At 32.6% G+C, this 23,253-nt stretch overlaps 1 protein-coding gene across 1 annotated transcript in view; it reads left to right on the forward strand.

Moving 5' to 3' along the window:
• The window catches only part of LOC106679686 (5'-3' exoribonuclease 2 homolog), a 78,096-nt gene that overhangs the window by 15,036 nt on the left and 39,807 nt on the right, over nucleotides 1-23,253 (forward strand). The window contains exons 5-14 of the mRNA XM_014418981.3: nucleotides 1,950-2,112; nucleotides 2,921-3,079; nucleotides 14,225-14,532; nucleotides 16,000-16,185; nucleotides 18,863-19,048; nucleotides 19,773-19,880; nucleotides 20,182-20,271; nucleotides 20,489-20,645; nucleotides 22,567-22,738; nucleotides 22,954-23,010. Of these exons, the coding sequence (XP_014274467.1) occupies nucleotides 1,950-2,112; nucleotides 2,921-3,079; nucleotides 14,225-14,532; nucleotides 16,000-16,185; nucleotides 18,863-19,048; nucleotides 19,773-19,880; nucleotides 20,182-20,271; nucleotides 20,489-20,645; nucleotides 22,567-22,738; nucleotides 22,954-23,010 (1,586 nt within the window). The remainder of the gene's footprint in view (nucleotides 1-1,949; nucleotides 2,113-2,920; nucleotides 3,080-14,224; nucleotides 14,533-15,999; nucleotides 16,186-18,862; nucleotides 19,049-19,772; nucleotides 19,881-20,181; nucleotides 20,272-20,488; nucleotides 20,646-22,566; nucleotides 22,739-22,953; nucleotides 23,011-23,253) is intronic.

Consider the following 23,253-nt stretch of genomic DNA (forward strand, 5'->3'; position numbering starts at 1 on the left):
ACACACACACACACATATTCTACTTTAATTAATGTATTTATACAAACCATTTGGTCTCTCTCTCTCTACACTGTATGTAATATATAAATATAATATCTTATACACTTTTTCCACATTTATAACATATATCTACCTACCTACCTACTGTAATATTAGATTAGAGATCAGAAGTTTTTGTCAGCTTACCTTTCAATATATTGTAAGAAATCTTACCATCTACACACTTATCCAACTACTTTATACATACACTTATTCAATAACTTTATTTATATATATATTTATAAGTTACGGTCTGAGTCAGCTGTTACTTCGATGTCAGCTGACTGAGAAGATCAGCTGATCGAATGTATATAAAGAGATGTACTGAACCCAACAAAGCCAGAATATTACAGCAGTCCAAGCACGTCAGATCTTACTCCTTCTTCTGTTTTTTGACATTTTGCTTTTGCTGATACTTAAGTTACACACACACACACACACACACACACACACACACACACACACACACACATATATATATATTTAGGTATTTATTGATCAATGTATTTATATTTGCATGTATTATCTTTTACTTATACTTCCTAATTTATTGCATATATTTACTTATTGTAATATTAGACAAGAGATTGACACTCTTGTCAGTTTACCCATCTATATATTATAAAAAATCTGCCCCCACCAATGAAGTATATTCCTTTCTCTACCTGCTCCTGTTTTCTGCTCAGTAGGTGGCAGAACTTCATTCTTATCAGGTTATTTTGACTATTTCTCATTTTTATCCAATTTCTTAATATCCCCTTTTACATATTACTATAACTCACCTATACCATATCTACTCCACTTATCTGTTGTACCTTATTCATCTATCTCTCTACCATATTTAAAACTAGTTTTAATGAGTAGTCTCCTACAATTTATGTGTCTAGACCTATGGAAAATGTATATCATACCTGGTTATATAAATTGTAAATTAAATAAAATACAACTTGTCTCCAGTCTACCAACATGTATATTTCCTCATATTATTAATATTTCATTATTTTTAGTTTTTCTATATACTTTATAAACTTAAAAATTGTTTTGAAATGTTTTTATTTTTAATGTTCTGTTAATTCTAAAATGTTTGCATCTTGTTTTCTCATTTAGCCTGGATGAAGCCTTGCAAAGTGGGGCAAAATGTTGGTTAACAATAAATAGTTTTCTTTTACTATTTTGATACCTTTATTGACCTCCACCCGGACTATCTTCCTCAAATCTATCTACTTCATTAGGTCAACTATCTTCTACCGATTTGATAATTAGTTTTGGAAATAGTTTTATAAATGATCAACCATACTTAAAAATGTTTAATTTTCTCGATAATTGTGGCTGTTTGTATTTTTGAGGTTTAGGTTCACTGTAGTTGTTGCTGTAAAGATCCTATAAGTTTTTTTGTAGATTTGTTTTTTTAAATGTTAATCATTAGCATAATATTAGGTGTATCTGTTGTTACATGAAAAGACAATTCATTTTAACTGTTATTCTTAAATATATTTAAGCTTCTTATTTTTTGGGTATGCTTTCTGTAAAAATGCTAGAAATGAGAATAGTAATTTTTATGGTATTATTGGGTATATGATTCAAGGTTACATATATAAAAAATATGTTAATAAAACCAATTATTAGCAATTTTTGTTTACAATTACTTTGATAATTTTTTGTTTTGGAAGATAATCGTTTTGTAATAATAAGATAATAATTAAATATATATTATTCTTAATATAAAATGCATAGTATGTTTTGGATCCATGAATAAAGCAAGTGTTCACATATTTTATAGTCTGCAAGTAATATATTATTTTATTCAACTTGGTTATTTTAGCTGATGTTATATTTCAAATGAACCATTTTTAGAAATTTAGCATGTTTAACATTTAAATAAAAAGTTAATATATTTTTTTTTTACACAGGGTACTACTTTTATGTCCCGTCTTACAGAGTGTCTGAATTATTATATTCATGACAGATTAGCTAGTGATCCTGGTTGGAAAAATGTCAAAGTGATATTGTCAGATGCTAGTGTTCCAGGAGAAGGAGAGCACAAAATTATGGATTTTATCAGGAGACAAAGGGGTAATTATTTTTTAAACTTGTCACTAACATGTTTAACTGTTAGGTAGAATATATTTATACATAAATTATTTATTTAATTTTAATCAATTAATTTTTTCGTTGGATTCTCAATACTCGAGCCTTCAGCTGATCTTTAAAATCTTCTCATTTAAAATGGTTTCTAGAAATCTTTTGTTTTCTGGTGAAAATTTATCCTTTTGTGTAGTTTGTTCTGATTCATTCCTTGCTCACTGAAAAATAATTTTTAAATGAAAAAACTTAACACTTTTTCCTAATACTTAAATTTCTTTTGCACATTGCCATGCTACATATTTTTTCCCTGGCATCTATTGAAAGAGGTCTTATTTTCTCAAACAGATATTATTTATGTTAGGAAAATAAAAGCAATTTATCTATTTAACTAATAAGGAAAAACTCCAAAGTCTGTAGTTCACAATTAATTTTTAAGTAAGTCCAAATATAAGTTGGAATAGCATTTTAACTGTTGAACACTAAGCACTAAGGATATATTGAGCTTAAAATGTCTGCTGCCTATGGGAGACTCAACAATGCTTCTCAATTATGTAGTATCACGATAAGACATCCAAACTTGTGCCACACTGTTTAATAGCATAGTTCAGTTGTTGGCGGTATTAAAACAAATGTTGCCAGATCTAAGTATTTGTGGTTGGATGTAGTTTTTAATCTTTATATTGGTTTAAATGTAGATCATTCATTGAAATTGAAATACAGACTTATAGGATATTTATTAATTTATATGATGTTATTTATAATTTATTATTATTAAGTATTTGATAATACTTTTTAGCTCATGGTGATCATAACCCAAACATCCATCATTGCCTATGTGGTGCTGATGCAGATTTAATTATGCTTGGTTTGGCAACTCATGAACCTTACTTCACGATTATTAGAGAGGAGTTTGTTATGAATCAACCTAAACGTTGTGACCTCTGTGGTCAGACTGGTAATATAAAATTTTCATTGTTTTATATAAATTTAGTCTTCACTACCAAAATTCTAATAAAGATTTATGTTTTTTAAAATTTTTTATAATGATTATGATCTGGTCAGATGTGATAGTAATGAATATTATTGTAGGGTTGATGCTAAAATAATGCAGGGCATTACGAAAATTAAACTTCTTTAAAGTTACTTTTCACTATCTCAACGTTTACTTTACTCGTTTATGTTATATCGATTCTCTCTCAGTTTATCATTTTTTCTTTATTTGTGTCAGTCAGAGGTTGAAGAGACACTGTCAAAAACTTGTCTTTAATAATTATGAACTTCCTTTTGGCTTGGTTTTGTTGCATGGCCACAACCATGTTAGTTCTTGCATTGCTTATTTTCAATTTCTAAGTTCATTTGAATTATTATTTCATGAATTGCTATTGCTTTCACTTTTGTTTTTCACTTTTTGTGGCTGGTCTTATGGGTGTGTGAGTGAGGTTAGTTGGTCTGAGACGGCTCTCCAGTCTGAACTTGACAGAAGTGCCTCGACAAGGCGTATTCAGTTAGTTAGGAAGTAAGGATCGACTGTTCCTGGGGATTAGCCCTGGACACTGACACAGGTAGAGAAGAGGGTCTAGGTAGAAGATAGAGAGGGTTGTAAACAGGATATCAGTTCTAGTTGCCAAGATGAAGTGGACAGACTAAAACTGTTGAGAGAGGAGCCAGCTTACTAGTTGCCGAGATGAAGTGGACAGACTAGTAAACTGATAAGGATAGGTAGCAGTTCTAGTTGCCGAGATGAAGGGGACGGACTAGAACTGTGGAGGGACGGGATCAACTATACTGGTTGCAAAGATGAAGCAGACGGACTAGAATAGCTGTTAAGGATAAGTAGGTAACAATCTTAGATGCTGAGATGAAGCGGGCGGACTAAGATTTTTGTGTAAGAGAAGGGGAAGGGCCATAGTCATGGATAAGCTTAAACAAAAACTGCTCTTTTAAGAACAGAATCACCAATAAACCAAAGCTATTTCAAGTAGAGTGGCAATGACTATGTCAAGGCAAGGCTGTGGATCAGAGATCGATTAGCATTTTGAGGCCATTATTTATAGGCCTGACTAGCCATTATCTGGCTGTGACCAGAAAGTGGTCTTAACTTATCTACTTGAGATAGTTTCGTGCATTATTTTGGTATCGTTTATTTATCATTTTATCCACATTGTTAAATATTATCTACAGAAATTAATAATATGTAAAAATAACAATATGTTTTTAAAAAATATTGTAATTTATAAATTTTAATGCTTCAATGAGGCTCGAGGTGCTGCGCTCTGGTGGATTGGAGCTGAACTTCTTGCTCCCTCTCGCCCCCCCCCCCTCATTACACACTATATTGCTTTATTTTGTCACTGTTTTGCTTTGTATTTTCACTATTTTACCATTCCATGTCATATTTATTACTCATTGGTACTCTCTTAAGTGTAATAATAATAATAATTTAATAATAACTATAATTTAATAATTAATAACTTCGCTATTTTGTGCTTTCGTTGCTTCCGTCACTTGTTTCTTCTCATTTGTGCTACCTTTTTTTGCTAGTTCGACATGGATGTCCATTTTTTATCTCATATCTCATATTTCCTGAATGAAGGATTTTTTCACTTTCATTCAAGGAAAAGCTAATTCTGGTTAATCAACAGTTGAAATTACAGTTTCAAAAGAAAGATTAAATCTTTTAGAGGCTGAGACTAGAGCTTTTTTTACTTAAGCCCTCGATTCTTCAGAAGTTAATTGTACTGTACTGGAAATTCACTGTGTGTTTAGAGATTATGTTGCTCAATGTCTGGAATTATGTTAAGTATTGTGTCATTTAAACACCTCAGATACAAATAATAATTCTGCTGCTAATAACAATATCCTTAATAGTGCCGTGGAAAATGTATTGCCAAAGTGGCATATAGTTCAGTTTAATGACAAGATGGGTTATAATATATTTTATTCTAAATTTTAAACTTTAATTCACAATAATATTTCACTTTCTGTTATTTCCTAGTTCCATTATCTAATTTCTTTACTTGAGGGTGAACCTCTAAAGTTAATTCATGCTTTCCCGATTAAAGCTGAAGGTTATAATGAAGCCTCAAAATTACTTTATGATAAATATCAGAATAAACGTGCTTCAATTCAAGAATGTTTGGATCAAATCTTGGATATTCCTCCTATTCATGCTAATTCTTCACTGCAAAACTTTTTAGATGTTTATCAAACTAGTTTCCAAACTTTAAAATATTTCAAAATTAATATTGAATCAGGTAACTGACTGTGAGTTACTGGTTAGGTTGCTTCTTTGCAAATTGGATAAAACCCTTTACATTTTATTTGAGCGAACCTTATTTTGTAATGATTTGCCTCAACTTGAGGACTTAATTTCCTTTATTAAAAATCAATTCATTATTTACAAAAATTCTGAATTGTCCAAACCCACTGTTTCTGCTCAAAAGAAGAATTTATCTTCTTTCCATACTGCATAAGAAGATACTAAATTTTCATGCGTATTTTGTTAAGAGGAATACTCTAATTATTCTTGTCCATATTTCTTGAGTTTAAATGTTTAACAGCGCCATTAAAAGGTGAAAAATTTAAAATTATGCTTCAATTGTTTATCCAAACATTTTAGTGGTTAATGCAAGTCTACTTATAGACCTGTTCTACCTGTCTACCTGTTCTAAATGTCATAAAAGACATCATTCACTCTTGCATTTTGATGGAACTCTTCTCGTTCTGCTGCTAATTCTGGGGTGACATACCACATAGTTAGTCCTGATAAGGCTTTGAAAGCTATTGATTTTCAGCCCATCTGTCACTCTACTCTTTCCTCTTCTATTGACTCCTCTGAGTAATCGTGTTCTTTGAATAACTCCCTTGCCGCTTCAGGAGATCCAGCACCTTAGCTTTCTTTTAAGGTCTTAACTCAGCTAAATATCTCACTCGCTCGTGATCAATTTACTTCTTATAATTTGCTTACTACAGTTAGAGTTAAGATTTTTACCTCTCCTAATAATTTTGTTATTGTGCGTGGTCTTCTAGATTCAGCCAGTCAGGTCAGTTTTATTACTGAAACATGTGCTAAGCTTCTTAATGCTTTTTCTCCTATGTCTTGCAATAAATTAAATGGTGATTCTAGTGCATCCGTGGAACCTCTAGGTTATGCTAAGTTGAATGTTAACGCTCTCTTTCGTGACAATTAGAAGTAACCATTTATTTATGATTTTAAATAAAATTACAAACCTATTACCTAGTGCGCCCATTGCTCTGCAGGTCAAAGAATCTGTTTTACAATATAAACTTTCTGATTTTGAATTTGAGACAAAAGAAATGTAATTTAAGTGTAATTCATTAGTTATGTTCACCATATATTATTATTGTTATGTTTTCTATTCACTTCTTTTGTTTAACTTAACTTCATATTTTGTTTCTTTGTTATAATATTATAGTTACATGTTTCACTAGTTACATATATTTTCTTTCCATAATTTTAATTTTTAAATTAATAAACTAATATATTCATATTCCTTTACATTATATAACTTCAAATTTTTATTTTATTTCCTTAATTATGTTATTTTTACTTACTTATGTATGCATTGTATTTTCCACTTCTTTCATCACTTTAATTTTAGTAATTTCATTCTGTACAATTATTTACTTTGTCATTCTGTTTATATTTTCTTTTTTCATTTTTTGTATTCATTGGTTATCTTGTTCTTTGTTTTTAGCCCTGATGAAGGCTAGAAATTCTGGTCAAAGCATTGTCTCTTTTAAATAAATTATTTCAATTTATTTATGTTATATTTTGACCGCACCCTCCAACCATCTTCTTATATAATTTATCCACGGTCAACTATCTCTCATCATTATCAATATTTTTATGAATGTCATTTTGTTTCTTTTGGATCAATAAAAGATTTTTTATAAATTGTTTTTCCAAAACAAAAACAAAAATGGCGGACAATGTCAGCTGGGGTAATTCAAGCGCCAGGACAAAAGGGTTGCAAGGAGTTGCAAGACCCTGATATATGCAACTCTTTCCAAGCTCAAATAGATAGAACACTGCATGAGACTCTGGATGATGTCATTAATGAAGACACTCAGGCAGTATGGGAAAATGTGGAGTTGGCAATTACAAGAACTGCGTCTGAATGCTTAGGCCTAAAGGAACGTGAAACAAGGTCACCTTGGTTTGATGAAGAATGCCGAAGCATAACAGATGCGAAGAATGACGTCTACCAAGCTATGGTGCAGAAACGGTTCACAAGGGGACCCACAGAGGAATACCGCAAAAGGAGGAGGGATGAGAAGAAGAAGAAATTATGGTAGATAGAGGCATTAAAAGAAATAGAAGCTCACAAGAGCGAATGAAAACAGGCTCTTCTTTCAGAAGGTGAACACTGGTAGAGCCCCTTTCAAGTCTAGAATTCAAGTATGCAGAAAAGAAGAGGGGACTCTCATGAACAATAAGGATTAGATACTTAAACGGTGGGCAAGGCACTTTAGTAGCCTGCTGAATGAACAGGTTACTGAGTTCAGAATGGGAGAAGGATATGAAGAAGATGAAGAGGGTATTGAGCCAGCAGATTTAAAAGATGTTATAGATGCTATTCAGAAAATGAGGAACCATAAGGCACCAGGCGAGGATGGATTGCTGGCATAATTGTTTAAATATGGTGGAGAGGAACTGCACAAGACACTTTATGACTTGATCCTCGAGATATGCGTTCAAGAGAAGATGCCTCAGCTATGGAGCAGTGCTTTGATATGCCCTCTTCATAAGAAAGGAGAACAATTGGAATGTTCTAATTACAGAGGAATATCGCTGCTCCCCTGTGCTTACAAAGTATTCTCCAATATCCTCTTCCAAAGGCTGACCCCGCATGCAAAACGAGAAATTGGACTGGCTTCAGGAGAGGGAAATCTATGGTGGACCAAATTCATACCCTCAGATTAATCATGGAAAGGGCCTATGAACATAAGATCCCTACCCACCACTTGTTTGTGGATTTCAGGAACATGTATGACAGTATCAAGCATCCTATGTTATACAAGACACTCAGAGAAATGAAGGTTCCTTCAAAGCTTATATGCCTTATAAAAATAACTATGAGAGATGTTAGGTGCAGGGTCCACATACAGTCTGAACACACTTCTGAATTTGGCTCAAATAAAGGACTAAGGCAAGGAGATGCTCTTGTGTGCCTCCTGTTTAATTTGATCCTGGAAAAAGTAGTGAGAGAATCAGGTATCCAGAATAATGACACCATATTCAACAGATCGGTCCAACTGCTCAGTTATGCGGATGACCTTGATATAGTGGCGCGATCTTTTACTGTGCTTACCAAGTCTTTCTTAGGCCTGCTGAGAGCTGCCGCACATATGGGTCTAGCCATTAATGAAAATAAAAGGAAATATATATACACCGGAGGAGCCAGATCCCAGGAGAGACAGGTTGTTGTTGGAAGCTGTATCTTTGAAAGAGTGGAGGAATTTCCTTATCTTGGATCTCAGGTCACAGCAACAAATAATGTTTCCACTGAAATAATATTTTTCTTATTAATTTTTTTTTTCTCATGGTCCTCTGGTTGTCGAATTTTGTTATTGTGCATTTTATTTCATCTCTTGTTTTAAATTATTTGTCATATAAAAAAAAAATTTGTAAGGTGCTCCTTTCCGCTATTAATTAATTTCGTTTTTTCTCGCCTTCTCTCTTCATTTATTCTCTTTCAGTTCCTTATATCATTCATATCATTCACCTCTAAAATAAAAATGGACATACCAGGGGATACCAAAATTCAATTTGAAAAACTCAAAGAGAAATTAAGTTTTTATGTATCCCAGATTAAAACTTTTATTTCTCAAGGTCAAGGTATCGCAAATGACCCTGAAAAATTATTCTTATTTAAAGGTATGTACTTAGAACTGAGACCTTGTTTACACTTCTTTCTGTGAGGCTTACGATGCCCTTAAAGAACTTAGCTTCCACTCAAATGTTTCATACCTTTTTCCAACTAAAAGAAGATCTTTCCCTCTTTAAATCCATGAACATTACATGAACCCCACTCCTGTGGGTCCTCTTGCCTCTGCAGGCTTAAAGGCTCATATTATCTTATCGGCTCTTATTATCACTCGGTATCACAAGTCAATCTTTCCTCGCCAATGACATCCAAGACCCATACTAGTCCTTATTCTATCAACAATAGCATAATTACAAAGTGTCCAAGCTTTAAGAGAGTCCTCAATAACCATCGTTATAATTTAGGTACAGTTGAAGGATCACTTCAGCCAACCAACACTAGATTCGCAGGCAAACCTCCCTGTTCCAATTCTACATGCCACTCTAGTTCACTAGGTCATTGTAGTAAATTTATAAATTCCTTAGTGGTACAACATAAAAAACATTCTGTCCGTTCAGCTGTGCCAGAGCTGATTGATAATTGACATTTCGTTGGAAGTTAACTCCATACAAACTCACTCACAACAGTTACCCTCTTCTTCAGTGTCTCCTGGCAGTCCTACTGGGCTCCATGAGCCTGATTCACTGAGGTCAGATTGTCCCGCTACATCTGATCCTAATAAATCTAACGACATTTCATTAGAAAATATTTTCGTCCATGATGAAACTCCACGATCAAAACGCCCAGCTGTGTCAGATTCTAGTTATGCTAGTGACATTCCACTGGTGAATAATTATCTTCCATTTTCCTTACAATTACGGCGCACCTCTTTTCTATTCCCACCCATTGGAGAGGCCTGGGATCGGTATGAATCTTGAACCATCTTACAAATACATTGGGTCTACACCCCCCAAATGATCCCCAGCAATTCTCATTCGAGTGCACTATAACGTGATTCCGTGTCTGTTAATCATCTGCTGCCGTATGCCACCAGGCGCTCTCCCCCCTCACTCTCCTGTGACAATACTGCCCCTAATGCGTATTTGTTAGCATCGGTCGTTATCGTGAATGCTCTGTTGAAGTCCGGGAATGCTAATACCGGTGCCTGTTGCAATCACTCTATACACCTAATGTTGCTCTCCATGGCCGGTGTTATGACTACCCTACTGCCTTTTTTTAGCAAATTATTCAATGGGACCAAATGCTCTGCCATTTCTGGGACAAAACACCTATAGTAATTCAAAGATTGACATATGGATTCATCGATGCCTCTGAGAAATTTGTCCAAAATGTCCCGTGAACTCGTAGTGGCCACGTTCAAATGTGAATACTGTCTTCGCCTGATCCTTCGGATGCATTTATAATCTTGTTTTTTTCCTCCTTCCTTAACGGTCAATTCCCTGTAGAGCTATCATCACCTGACAACTGAGTTCCTTCCTCCTGTGGCTGTGTATTCGAAGTCTCCCCCTCCCCTGGAATCCATTCCCTTATGAATTGTCGTACGTCCTCCCCTGGTTCTCCTTGTTCTTCCTCTACTGCATTTATGGTTCTTGCTTGAGACAACCAATCTAATTTGATTTACTAAAAACCAATAGATTGTCCATGTACACTTGGCACATGGATTCGTCGATATCTTTAAGGAACTCGTCCATTAGTCTTTGAAAGCTACTGGGAGGATTCTTCAGCCCAAATGCCATTAACTCGTGGCTGTGTTCAAATGTGAATGCCATTTTCGGTAGATCCTTTGTATGCATCTTTATTTGGTGGTACCCAGCCTTGAGGTCAAAGTTACTAAATATTGTTGCTCCATCTAACCTATTCTGTATATCTTTGAACCGGGGAATAGAATACTGCTCATCCACCGTATTTTCATTTAATTTTCAATAATTGATGACAATGCAGTACTTCTCAGTTTGCTTCTCCGCCACAGCCTTCTTTTTCATTGCCTACAAGGGGCTATTGTAGGGTGAAGTGCTATTGACAATGATACCTTGTCTCTATAAATTCTGAATTTCTTCCCTAATATGTTCATGCAATGCCTGCCGGTATCAATGCTCTTTTACTTAAGTTACTTTTTTGCTGTTTTAGTTCTATTTCCTTCACCATCTCCCCCGTTGCTCCTAACAGATTTCTTCCTGTCTTTTTTCCTCCATTATCTATTCACCTCTCTACTCTCTGTGCCCTTTCATATCTTTTCTCACTTCCCTCCAACTCTGTCTGTGGTGCCTCAGATGTTTCGTACGTTTCTGTCTGAGATCCATATGATCTCTTTGGGAGTCCTCTTCTTCCTACTCTCTGGGCATTCACTTCCATTGATTCGCCCTGATTTGTATCTCTTTGCCTGTATAAATACGGGCAATGCCTCATCATATGCCTCTCTTTCCTGCACTCGTAGCGTTTTGGTGCATGGGCACTGTTCCACCAAATATCCGGTTTTGCCACAATCAAGGCATCTTTGGTCATCTTTCTGGTCCCACTTCTTTCCCTTCCACCATCTCTGAACTCTTTCTTTCTCCAAAAGGTCGGTGTAGCTTTCGATCGACTGTATTCGACTTCCGTTCTCGCTTCCTCTTCCCTTGTGCTGACACCCATCATTTCCTGTGCACAGTCCATAAAAGTACGATCCCTGGGCAAACCCTCTTGTTTTCCTGTCTTCCTGGCGAACTGTACTTTCAGAATGGTTGACAGGAAATCCATGATTCCATGAACCTCTGCTATGTTTCTCATCTTCTCTGTTATTTGACTGAATCTCAGCAGTGAAGAGGATGAAGAGGACAGGACCCAAGACACTGCCTTGGGGAACCCCTGCCTCGATCAGATAGATGTTTGATTACTTAGAACCACTGTAAACCCGAAAGGAGTATTTGAGAGGTAGGAGTGGAGGATAAGGTATAGGGCTTGAAGTAATAAGGATTTAAGCTTGAAAAGGAATCCGGCATGCCATACTCGGTCATAAGCTTGTGCTATGGCACCCGAGCAGTATTGTTTCTTTTCAAGAGCTGAAGAGACATAGTCGATGACTCTGAGGCCTTATTGGACTGTGAAGTGCCTAGGGCGGAATCCAAATTGATGTGCTGGAAAACTCTTTGGTTCAACTATGGATTGGATACGTTTTAGGAGGATTTTTTCAAATATTTTTGAGAGGATTGGAAGTAAGCTAATAGGTCTATAGGAAGCAGGATTGTTAAGTGGTTTTCCTGGTTTTGAAAAGAGAATTATAATGGAGTGTTTCCACAGGATAGGAAAGTGGGTTGTTCTAAGGATACAATTGTAAATATATGTAAGGTATATTATAGTTTTGGAAAGAAGTTGGCGAAGGATTTGAGGAGTAAGAATATCATACCCTGGACATTTACGATGAGTTAGCATCTGTATTTGATGTTTGTCTTCAGAAGGGGTGACTGCTCTTGGTGGTAAGGAAAGAGGGATTGGTGACAATAGGTATTCTCCAATTGTTTCGATTTGGTGAGGATGAGGAGTGAATGTGTGAGAAAGGTGAATGGCTAGTTCTTTGGCTTTATCTTTGTCTGATGCTGCCCATGTGCTATCATCTCGTCGGAGGGGATGGGAAATGTGTTTGGATTTCATGATTTCTTTGTTCATGTTCCAGAGGCAATTATCCTGAGTAGAAAGGGTAGAGAGGTAGGAGTTGAAGGACTGGGATTGATAGTTGGCCGATTCTTTTTTAACTAGTTTGCTATAATAGTTATATGAGCAATGGTCAGAAGGGTGTCTAGTGCGTTGCCATAATGTTCTGTATTGGCATTTGGTTTGGATGAAGTCTTTGAGATTGGTAGAGGATTTGTCTTGTGTTTATTTGGGAAATTATAGGGAAAGGAGGCAGACGAGACAGCTTGTTGGATAAGGGTTGTAAAGGAATGGACTGCATCATCTTGATTATCAGGGGTTTTAGGGAAATATTGAGATCGATTTGGTCTCTCAGGATTGACTATGATCTGAAGATAGGTTATCTAGGTGTGAGAGGGAAGTATTTAGAGGGCCTGATTCTTTGTTTATGAAGAAGTCTAGGAGGTTAGGGTTACGGTTAGGATCAGTTGGTCAGTATTTAGGTGAATCGGGACAAAGAATATTGCAACAAAGGGAGTTAAGTGTAGACACCAGCGATTGCCTCGGGTATTTGTGGTACTAGCTCCCCATTGTTTAATTCGAGCTGTTTGTTTAAATAAATATGGATGATCAGCAGAATTTTATGTATTTATTTTCTAAAAAGCTTCTGTATATTTCACTCGTGATCATAAATTGTTTATGTGCATGCCCCAAATTGAACTCTGCCAACACCATACTACATCATAGTAGTATGGTGTTGACATTATAGGAACAATAACGTTTGTAGTATTTGTTGTCTTGTAAGTAAATCCTGCAACTGGTATACTACTGGTTACTATTAGCAACAGAAGTCCATTATGATCTTTTAATTTTTTTTTCAATGGTTGATCAAGTTAGAACTGTTACTAATGTTTAACCATGAGCCTTTTAAACTGTTCAAATACAAAGATTTATGTGTTATATTTTTCTTGAAGATGACATGGAATGCCTGGTCAATGTCTAAGGGGCAGCTGTTGCATCACCATAGTAATGGGTCAATAGTGACTTATCCACTGATTACCGATTTGTTTTACACTGTTTAAAGTTGGATATAATCTGCACTGAGAAAGTATTACTAGTTTCTCTGCCATAGTTTCAGCGAGCATGGGAACCATAGACGGTTCATGTTGAACTTATTTCTGTACAGATTATTGTTAAATGGGATTTAGAAACATACACTACCCACTACTATGGGTTTATGCGCTACATACATCTTCTTTATCAGCAATAGAGAAGAGGGCATAGGGTATAATACATAGAAATGATCAAATTTGACTAAACAATCTCAAAAGCTTGGTTATCTCCTTTTACTACATACAATATTTAACTATATTGTACAATTTTATAAATTTGTATTCTCTTTTTTTTTTTCATTAAGATTGCTTTGTTTAATATCCTCTTAAACTGAAATAATTTATTAATTTTTCTAAGCAATCATCCTATCAAGTTTTATTCTTTAAATGATTGCTGGTTTTATTTTTTTATTAGAATGCTTAGTTTTTCTTTTAAAATTATAACAATAATTATTTTGCTTTGACTTATGTACACCTTATAGAATGCATTTTTTTATTGATTTAATTTTAATTTGGTTATTATTTTTACAGGACATGAGTTAACTGATTGTAAAGGTGTGGTTGACGATATGGATAGCCTTAGTATAAACAATCCAGTGGGTGCTCCCACTAGATATATTTTTGTAAGACTTAATGTTCTACGAGAATATTTAGAAGATGAACTAAAAATGCCAGATTTACCGTTTGAATACGATTTTGAAAGAGCATTAGATGATTGGGTGTTCATGTGTTTTTTTGTTGGTAATGACTTTCTACCTCACTTGCCATCTCTTGAAATTCGTGAAGGCGCAATTGATAGGCTTGTTATGCTTTACAAAAAGACTGTTTATCGAACAGGTGTAAGTATATGATTACTTGATTTTTTTTTATTATAAGAGAGAAGCCTGCCCTTACAGTAATTTAAAATTCCATGTTTGGTATGTTGAATGATATGATTGGTATAAAATCTTTGATTTTTTTTTAACTGCATTTTGGGAACTGTAAAGCATATAGAGTGGTCTCATTAAAAAGAAATTACTTCACTTTTAAAAAAATGTCTATAAACTTTTTTATTTGTGTATAATATTAATATTAATTAATAACACAAAATATTAATCATAAACAATAAAGGAATAAATTTTAAGTTTTTTCTTCAATGAAACTTGTGGCCTCCCAAGGTCAGAAATTTGGACTCCAATCAGACTTTAATTATTGGGACCAATCAGGCAGTAAGATTTGGAACTTATTTCAGGAACTGAACTTTTAAGTGCATAAAATCGTTAAGGTATACTTTAAGCTTTGAACTGATCACTCACAACAGACTTAAACCAGATTGAACTCAAAATATAGCCTGTCCTCCCATCAGGCTATCAGCCTTTTATGGGCCTTATTTCAAGCTGAAAGGACTTTGCCAATTCCACTCAAATAGCTAATTTTCCTTTGGTTGTAATTTTTTTTTCATTTCTGTAGTATTAGAAATACTTCTTTTATATAAGGTGTCTTTGGAGTTTCTAAATAATACATAAATTAAGTAAAAGAAATTATTAAATCACATATTATACTGCCAAAGTACCTTTGAGTACAATATTTTTTACTTGTTTATTTCAATACCTAAATGATTTTTTTTTTAATAATTATTATTAATAGCTTAATAAAAGTAATGTAATTGAAAATTAGCCTGTTAATCATAACGATCTTTATTATTAAGAAAATTCCAAAATTAGATTAACTAAAAATGTTCATGTGCGATTGAAAATCTGATTGTGAATTCGGAAGTAGCATCCAGGAAAATCTTATGAGCGATACCTTATTCAAAGAATTCTCCAAATTAATATTTATTTTGTAATGCTCGATTGCAATATTAGCATCCTTGAAGACACACTGAACAATCTTTAAATCCACAACCTCACTATCTCCTAAAAAATATCATTATATTTATGAATATTTAAAACTAAATAAACAAGTTTTTTTTTTCAATCTTTTTGGTAAAAATCCCACTTCTGAACCTTGTTATTTACTCATGTATATCACTCTCTCCTAACTTGTCATTTCCATGATACTATAAATGTTTCTGATTGTATTTTCTGCATGTTTTACTTTTTGAAGAGTATGCTAAAAATTGACTTTATATTTTTTTTGTATTTAAATTCTAATAAGGCTGTCATTGATGAAATAAATTTTATCTACTTCTCTGTATTCGCTGTCATGTATTTCAATATTTAAATGGAATACTATGTACCATCTTTAAAATTGTATAACTATGACTACCATATGTTTCGTAAATATTATTATTGATCAATTAATTATTTCCTGTTTATATTTTTCAGGGATTTATTACTGATAGTGGTGATGTTAATCTTGACAGAGTACAGCTAATTATGACTGATCTTGGCCAAGCTGAAGATCAAATATTCCAAAAACGACAAGTTAACGAGAGAAATTTTAGACAACATTTAAAGCAAAAAAAGATCATGGAAATGCGACAAAAAATGATGATGGAACAGAATTATCAAGTATTACATTTTACTAATCTTTAACTATCTCCTTAGTAATTCTTAAACATGATCTAGTCTGTTTTTCCAATAACACTTTTGAATACACCTTTGCTTTTTTCAAGTTATTGAACTTCTGATTGAATATTCCATAGCTATATGAATGTTTTATCTTTATCGGGGTTTCAGTCCAACTGACTTTTAAAAAAAGGTTAAGTTTTAGTATTCTGTTTAAAGCCAATGTTTTGGCTCAGCTTTTTACTCATCAATTTAGTTTTATTTAGCAATTTTCTTGTCATTATTTATACATCATTACATCCCATAGGATCTGTAAAAGACTTTAAAGGGGTTTATGCAATTCATCCCCTCTAAACTACTCCAAATCTTTTACAATGTCTTCATTTCTAATATTTTTTTTATTAAATTTTTTCCTTGATGCCATTCTGTAATAGTATCATCCGTATTTGTTAAATTTTCAATGACTGTTCTTATTTTTATCTGCATTTGCTGACACATGATCTCTATTTACTTTATAAAAAAAACTTCTGAACTTATTTCCACCAAACTTTTAAAATTCCATTATCTTGGCTTAGAAACGTCTACTTAAAACAGCTCCACATAGAAGATGCATTCCTCAGAATACTCAAGACCTCACCTTTATAAATGATCATCGTTGCAGGGTGACCATATTCGTGACCATGTTCTTTTGACACTATGGCTCCCGAAATGCTAAGATTTTATTACTGGGAAAAAGATCTGAATTCGTCCACCTATATTGACCTGCAAGATCTGCAGCCTACATATACCAGATTTTCTTCCACTGCTTGAGTATCTTCTCCAGATGTAATGGGAATTCCCTGTTACCTGCACTGTGTTCGAGATCTTTCCTCACTATTGTTACATCATTCTAAGTCTATCTTATATCTCCACAAAAAGTAGCCGTGTCAGAAGGCTTGTTTATCACATCTAATTCTGTGATTTTATAATCATTATGAAAATCACCCAATTTTGTGCCTTGTCTATCTGTACTGTTTGACCGTGTTCCAGCCAATGATCAGATTCCTCATTCCTCTCTTGATAGCTTCCATAGTGGAAATCCCTACTGCGATATCACTTCTGTCAGGCATGTAAGCTGATACCAGGATTAAGGCTAAACTGCCCCACCTGATGTAACATGTTGCATAATCCACCATAGTATGCTGCCTTAGATCCATCCTGTCAAGATTAGGATTATTAATCACTATAGCAGTGCTGGGCCTCCTCTCTTCACTGCTCAGAAATATAATCCTTTACTTGAGGGCAAACACTGTAACCCTCTTAATGTTTTTTATAACTTAATTCTCCTAAGTACTTTTATTGTGTTTCAAATGTAATATTCATTTCTCTTCAGGATATAATTTTCCCAGTTGTTAGGATCATTTGATTATATTTTCCTAAAAATCTTTACTGCCTGTTCATATTTTGAGTTCTACCATCTAGTCTTCTTTAGAGTGTCCAATGTGCAATACCTTTTTTTTAAATATTTATGTCAACATGAAGATTTGACCACTGGAAATTTCTCCTACTGGAATCCATCCTTTGCCCAACCTTCCACATATTCAACAGATAATAGGACCCTATTCTCGAGGCTTATGAGGAAAAAATTTGCTTAGTGTTAAGCTGACAAAAGTTCTGATTATTGTTTATTTATTACCTTTCCTTTCTTGTAAGTTGACATGCCCTCAATTTCCTTAACATAGTCTCTTGTTCTGTTTGTGGGCTTAGGCCTGGTAATCCTTTATAATATAGTAATCATACTATTAGTAGTAACTTATTCTGGCAGGCTATTCCAGCTTGTAAGTTTTTTTTTTGGATGTCTCCAAAGTTGGTGCCAAAGAAGATGATTTGCTGGTCCTTGTCATAACTTACCTTAACATCTGTTACTGTTCTTCCATCCTGATTCTTTAGATCACAAAGGTTGAAAAAACAGAACTGAAAATTTCACAACCTTTTTTGAATATCAATCTTAAAAGCATGTGCTCATTTTATATTTTATTAAGTCTACTCATTTTTCAAACTGTTCTTAAGGTTGCTAAGTATTCTGTTCCATTTTCAAATGGCATCACCATTTCCTAAATGTGGCATTTTTTTTTGTTTTTGAATGATTCTTTTGAACCCTTGTATTCTTTTTCTGCTTAAAGTTCTAGCATATGTTCACATTTAATTCCAAATCATTTCTCCTTTCTGTAAACCAAATGGGTAATGATTCTGCTAAGATAAGAAGTCGTAATGGGTAATATTTTGGAGTAAAATGAAAAAAAAAAAAAGAATATAATGTCAGGCCATAATGGATGGACATGATATGATGGTCGTGCAGGTTGGGGTGTAGATCCCGGAGCGCTTGGTTCGGAATCCCACCTGTGGCAGCTAATATTTATTTTTTGTTGGTCCTGAAAAATGAATCTTGGCACTCCCACCCTGGTTAGTAAGCGGCAGCAACTCAGGTAGCCGCCAAGGGTTGGCAAAAATGACCACTAGGCCACTTGCCAGACTCGTTCCCCCCACCAAATACCAATACCATACCATATTGGCCTTTGTTAAACTGACTTACTTTTTGTTTATTATTCCTTTTCAGTTGTAAACAAGTTCTTCTACTTCATGTTTAAAAAAAAATCATGTTTCACAATTATAATTAATTTTTTCTTGTTTTCCCTTTTAGGAAAAGGAGATTCACATTGAAGATGAACCAGAACCAGTAGATGAAGTTAAGCTTTGGCAAAGAGGTTATAAAGAAAGGTATTATAGCCTTAAATTCAATATTGATGGAAATAGTCCAGAAGAAACATTCAAAATAGGTTTTGAATATGTTATTGGATTATGTTGGGTTCTGAAATATTACTATCAGGTGAATTTTAATTATTATTGTGTGATTTAAATTCTAATATTTTATAAAGTTTTGTATATTTTTAACTGATGTTTTAACCTGGCATATTTCTCTTAATTACTATATTTTTCTAATAAAAATTATAATTAGTCATAATTTCCTATAGCCTGTATGAATTTTTTCTATATAATAATTTTATTACAAAAAAAAATGCTCATTTTCTGTTGTTTTTTAAAAAATTTATTTGGATTTTTTTTCTTTTTATATGAAACTTTATCATATATTTTATATTCTTTAGTTTTTACTTGTGTAGTTATTGGTGATTTGAATAAAATACTGGTAATTAACCAGTTCCGAAACCAAATCTCAGTTATCAATTTAATAATTTAGTTAATACCTATTTTATTATTTTGTTTTTTAAATAAAAATAAGCAGAATCTCAGTAAATATGAAGATTTTTTCATACATCTTATGTTCTTTTGATCTTCTGTGGTTGTATTAGAAGTAAATAAAATGATTAGTTTCTTTTCATTTCATTTATTTTTATTCATATACAATAACTATAGAATAAAAATAACCTAATTGTACATTGAATGTATTAATTAAATTATCATGATTTTATGAAGCAGTATTAAGTGATGTTAGTTATAAATACTAATATTGGTCTCATTTTTAACTATTATATTAGTTCTGTTTATGCATTAAGTTTTTTTTTCCTCTTTGTTATAACATTTTATTATTACAGGGCTGTGCTTCGTGGAAATGGTATTATCCTTACCATTATGCTCCTTTTGCTTCTGATTTTGTCAATATTACTCGATGTAATACATGCTTTGAGAAAAATACTCAACCAGTAAGTAAAAGAATAATATAAATTCATTATCTTTTTAGCTTATAATTTACAACTTTTAATAGTTCTGTTTTGAATTAAACTACCAAAATTTAAAAAAATTAAAGATTGTATTTCATGACTAATTGCTTTGTTTAAAACACTGACTAGAAATGATATTTCTTTGTGATTTGTGAATTGTAAACATGCTTTACTGGTGATGTTGGTTGTTATTGTTACTATCCCTCACCTTTCCTATAGTGTTCATACCACATTTATCTTATTCTAGTCTTATAAAATTCATTTAATTTTTTTATTACTATAGTTCAGTCCATTTGAGCAACTTATGAGTGTTTTTCCTGCTGGAAGTTCTTCTCTGGTTCCTCCTACCTGGGCAGATTTAATGACTAATCCCGTGAGTTTTATGAGTTTTTTTTTTTTACATATATGAAAGGGCAATTTATTTCTAGTTGAAATCGCAGTAACTTAAAAATGTTTGAAAAATATTTGTGTTACTTATTCTTGTATTGAATGATAAGTATAATCACTAGATCCTAGTCTAAGTTATGCAATTTGTGTATTGCATTTTATTTGGTATTTTCCTTTACTCATATGTTATCTCATACTTTTAGATGTCTCCAATTCTTGACTTTTACCCTAAAGATTTTATGATCGACTTGAATGGGAAGCGTTTTGCTTGGCAAGGTGTTGCATTATTACCATTTGTTGATGAGGTTAGGTTAAGAAAAGGACTCACTTCTGTTTATAAAGATCTGACTCCAGCTGAAGGTAAATCAATTATTTATATTGAATATAATAATTTGATTCTATTTACTATAAATTTTTTTCTGAAGATCAATCTTAATATAAAATATTTTAAGGATAGTATTTATTGGTTAATTTCCCATTCCTTTTGTTATTATTCTCTGCTTGCGCTCTCTTCTATCACACATAGACTTAGTTTTATCTTTGCTAATAAAAAGTTTGAACTTCTTGGCTGAATTTTTAAGTGAGAGAATTATATTGATTAAATTTACTCATTAATAATCTGTGGAAGATATTTTGAAAGATGGCATTCTATATACTTATTTTTTGTATGAAAAATATGAAGAATGTATGGAAATTACTGAATAAATTATATAGTTTTTTATTCTAGGAAACAATAGTTGAGAGGAATTACTTATTCAACCCTAACTTTAATATGAAAGATTGGACTACTTATTTTCCAACGAATTTCTTTAGAAGATGAGTATGTTTCTAGGGTCAAAAAGGAAAGTGGATATTGATCTATGAATATAGTGTTCGATGACAGATAAAGGGGTTCAGAATGAATTGAGTTGATGACAACCTTTTCACATGGGTTGGTAAAATTCAACACCATGGATATTTAAAATAATGGAATTTCAAGGGAAGAATAATTGCCAATTAGCAACAAAATATAATAATAAAACATTATTTTTCTCTCATAATTAGCATATCAAACATTCATATGAAGTAGAATTTAACTGATCCATTGAAATGAATTTTTGGGAAATTAACTGAAATCGATTAAAATATTTCTATTTTAGTGTATACTCTTATTTATATTTATTTTGAAAAATAATCTATGTAATTTAAATTAAATACAATCTTTTATAATTTTAGAATTACATAAATTTTAAAAATAATAATATATTTTTCTAAAAATAAGAAAAGATATTTAACGACAGAACAAATCTGATTGCGAACATAGGACCTTTTACTATATAATTAGACAATTTACCTCTTAACAACCAGTACCAGTAAAATTAAATGGTAAACAATTGTTCTATATTTGCCTTAAAATTGTCCTGAACCTGCTATTCCCCTTTTTCTCTTTAGGATGGTAACTCAAAATAATATATTATATTTTACTGAGTACTTTCAGAAGAAAATAATATAAATCTGCGTCTTGTTTCTTCTGAAGTTGAAACTTTTTCACAAACACACTTTTCACTGAAGCCCCTAATTGTAGGATGGTTGCAACCAATCGTGCCTAATTGTTCCATGTATGGGTAAGGTATATGAGTACAACTTATCGGTCAAAATTGAACTAGTTATCTGAGTTCTGATGAATCTGATTAAAGAAGCCCAACCAATATGTCCCTTTTCAAAGACTTTATAGGGCTTTGTGTGTTAATTTAAAACATCTAATTCCTAAATTATTGATGTTTTATGAATAAGTCAACTTGAATTACATATTATTTTTACACATATTGCAACACTTTAAGTCTACATGGTTTGACAAGTAAGTATTGTTTTTTAGGATACAAGATAATAAATGTTTTAAAGTTTTCATCTATATTCAAATATTCACCCACCTTTTTTCATGTCTCGACACATGATCCAAATAATTCAATCATCATTTCCTAGCAAAGGAGTCCAGAGATGCATGAACTACACTATATGAAATGTCATTAAGCCAGAGGACAAGAAGTACTTCTAGGTGTCCAGGCTTACTTTAACATCTTGTTTCTAAATCAAGCCTTTTTATCCATGGTGTTCATTTATGTGTAGCTTAAGGATACTTTACTTTTTCCTTTAACAATAACATCATCCTCATAAGTTACAACTCAGTAATAGTTTTTAATTTTGTTTGTTTTTTAATTGTAATATTAATGTAATAATAATGATTTTATATCTGTCATTAATTTAAATTAAATTAAATATTGATTATTCTTTATTATTTTAGTTAAACGGAACAAACGTGGTCATGATCGTTTATATATTGGAATGGAAGCAGATTGTTTCCGATTCATTAATGAATTAGATCCGTTGATTTATCAAAAGAAAAAATCACCTTTAATATCAGATGGGGCTTATGGACACGTATATATAGTCCACGAAGAATTTTATCAAGGAGAGTAAGTTTATAATTACAGTAAATTAATATTTACTATTTTATTTTTTTTTTAAATTTACTATATTTTTTATGATAAATTATTGAATACTTCAACACTTTTCTTTAAAATATTATAATATGAAAATTTACTTTAGTATATTATATTTCCTTATTTTAATTTACTTTATTATGGTATATATTTCTTTTATCATTTTTATTCTTTCTTTTTTTTAACAGAAGTATTCCTTCTCCTGTGCGAGGCCTTAATGCTATTACAAGAAATTCAGCTATTTGGTAAGCACATTTTTTTAGTTTTTGTTGTTTTCTTAAAATGTAAAAAATAGCTTCATTACCTTCCACCTTCCAAGAAATGTTTTATCAGTCCTAAATTAGTTTATGGTATCCCATAAAGGTTTAAAGGGATACTAATGTTAGTTTCAGATTCTTAAATTTATATATATAATAAAAATTACAGAAAAGATAGTTTACAATTACAATTTGGAACTAAATAAAACTGAACATACAAAGAATGCAGCC

Source organism: Halyomorpha halys, unplaced genomic scaffold, assembly GCF_000696795.3.
Source record: "Halyomorpha halys isolate HHAL.00 unplaced genomic scaffold, Hhal_1.1 Scaffold214.1, whole genome shotgun sequence".
Lineage (NCBI taxonomy): Eukaryota > Metazoa > Arthropoda > Insecta > Hemiptera > Pentatomidae > Halyomorpha > Halyomorpha halys.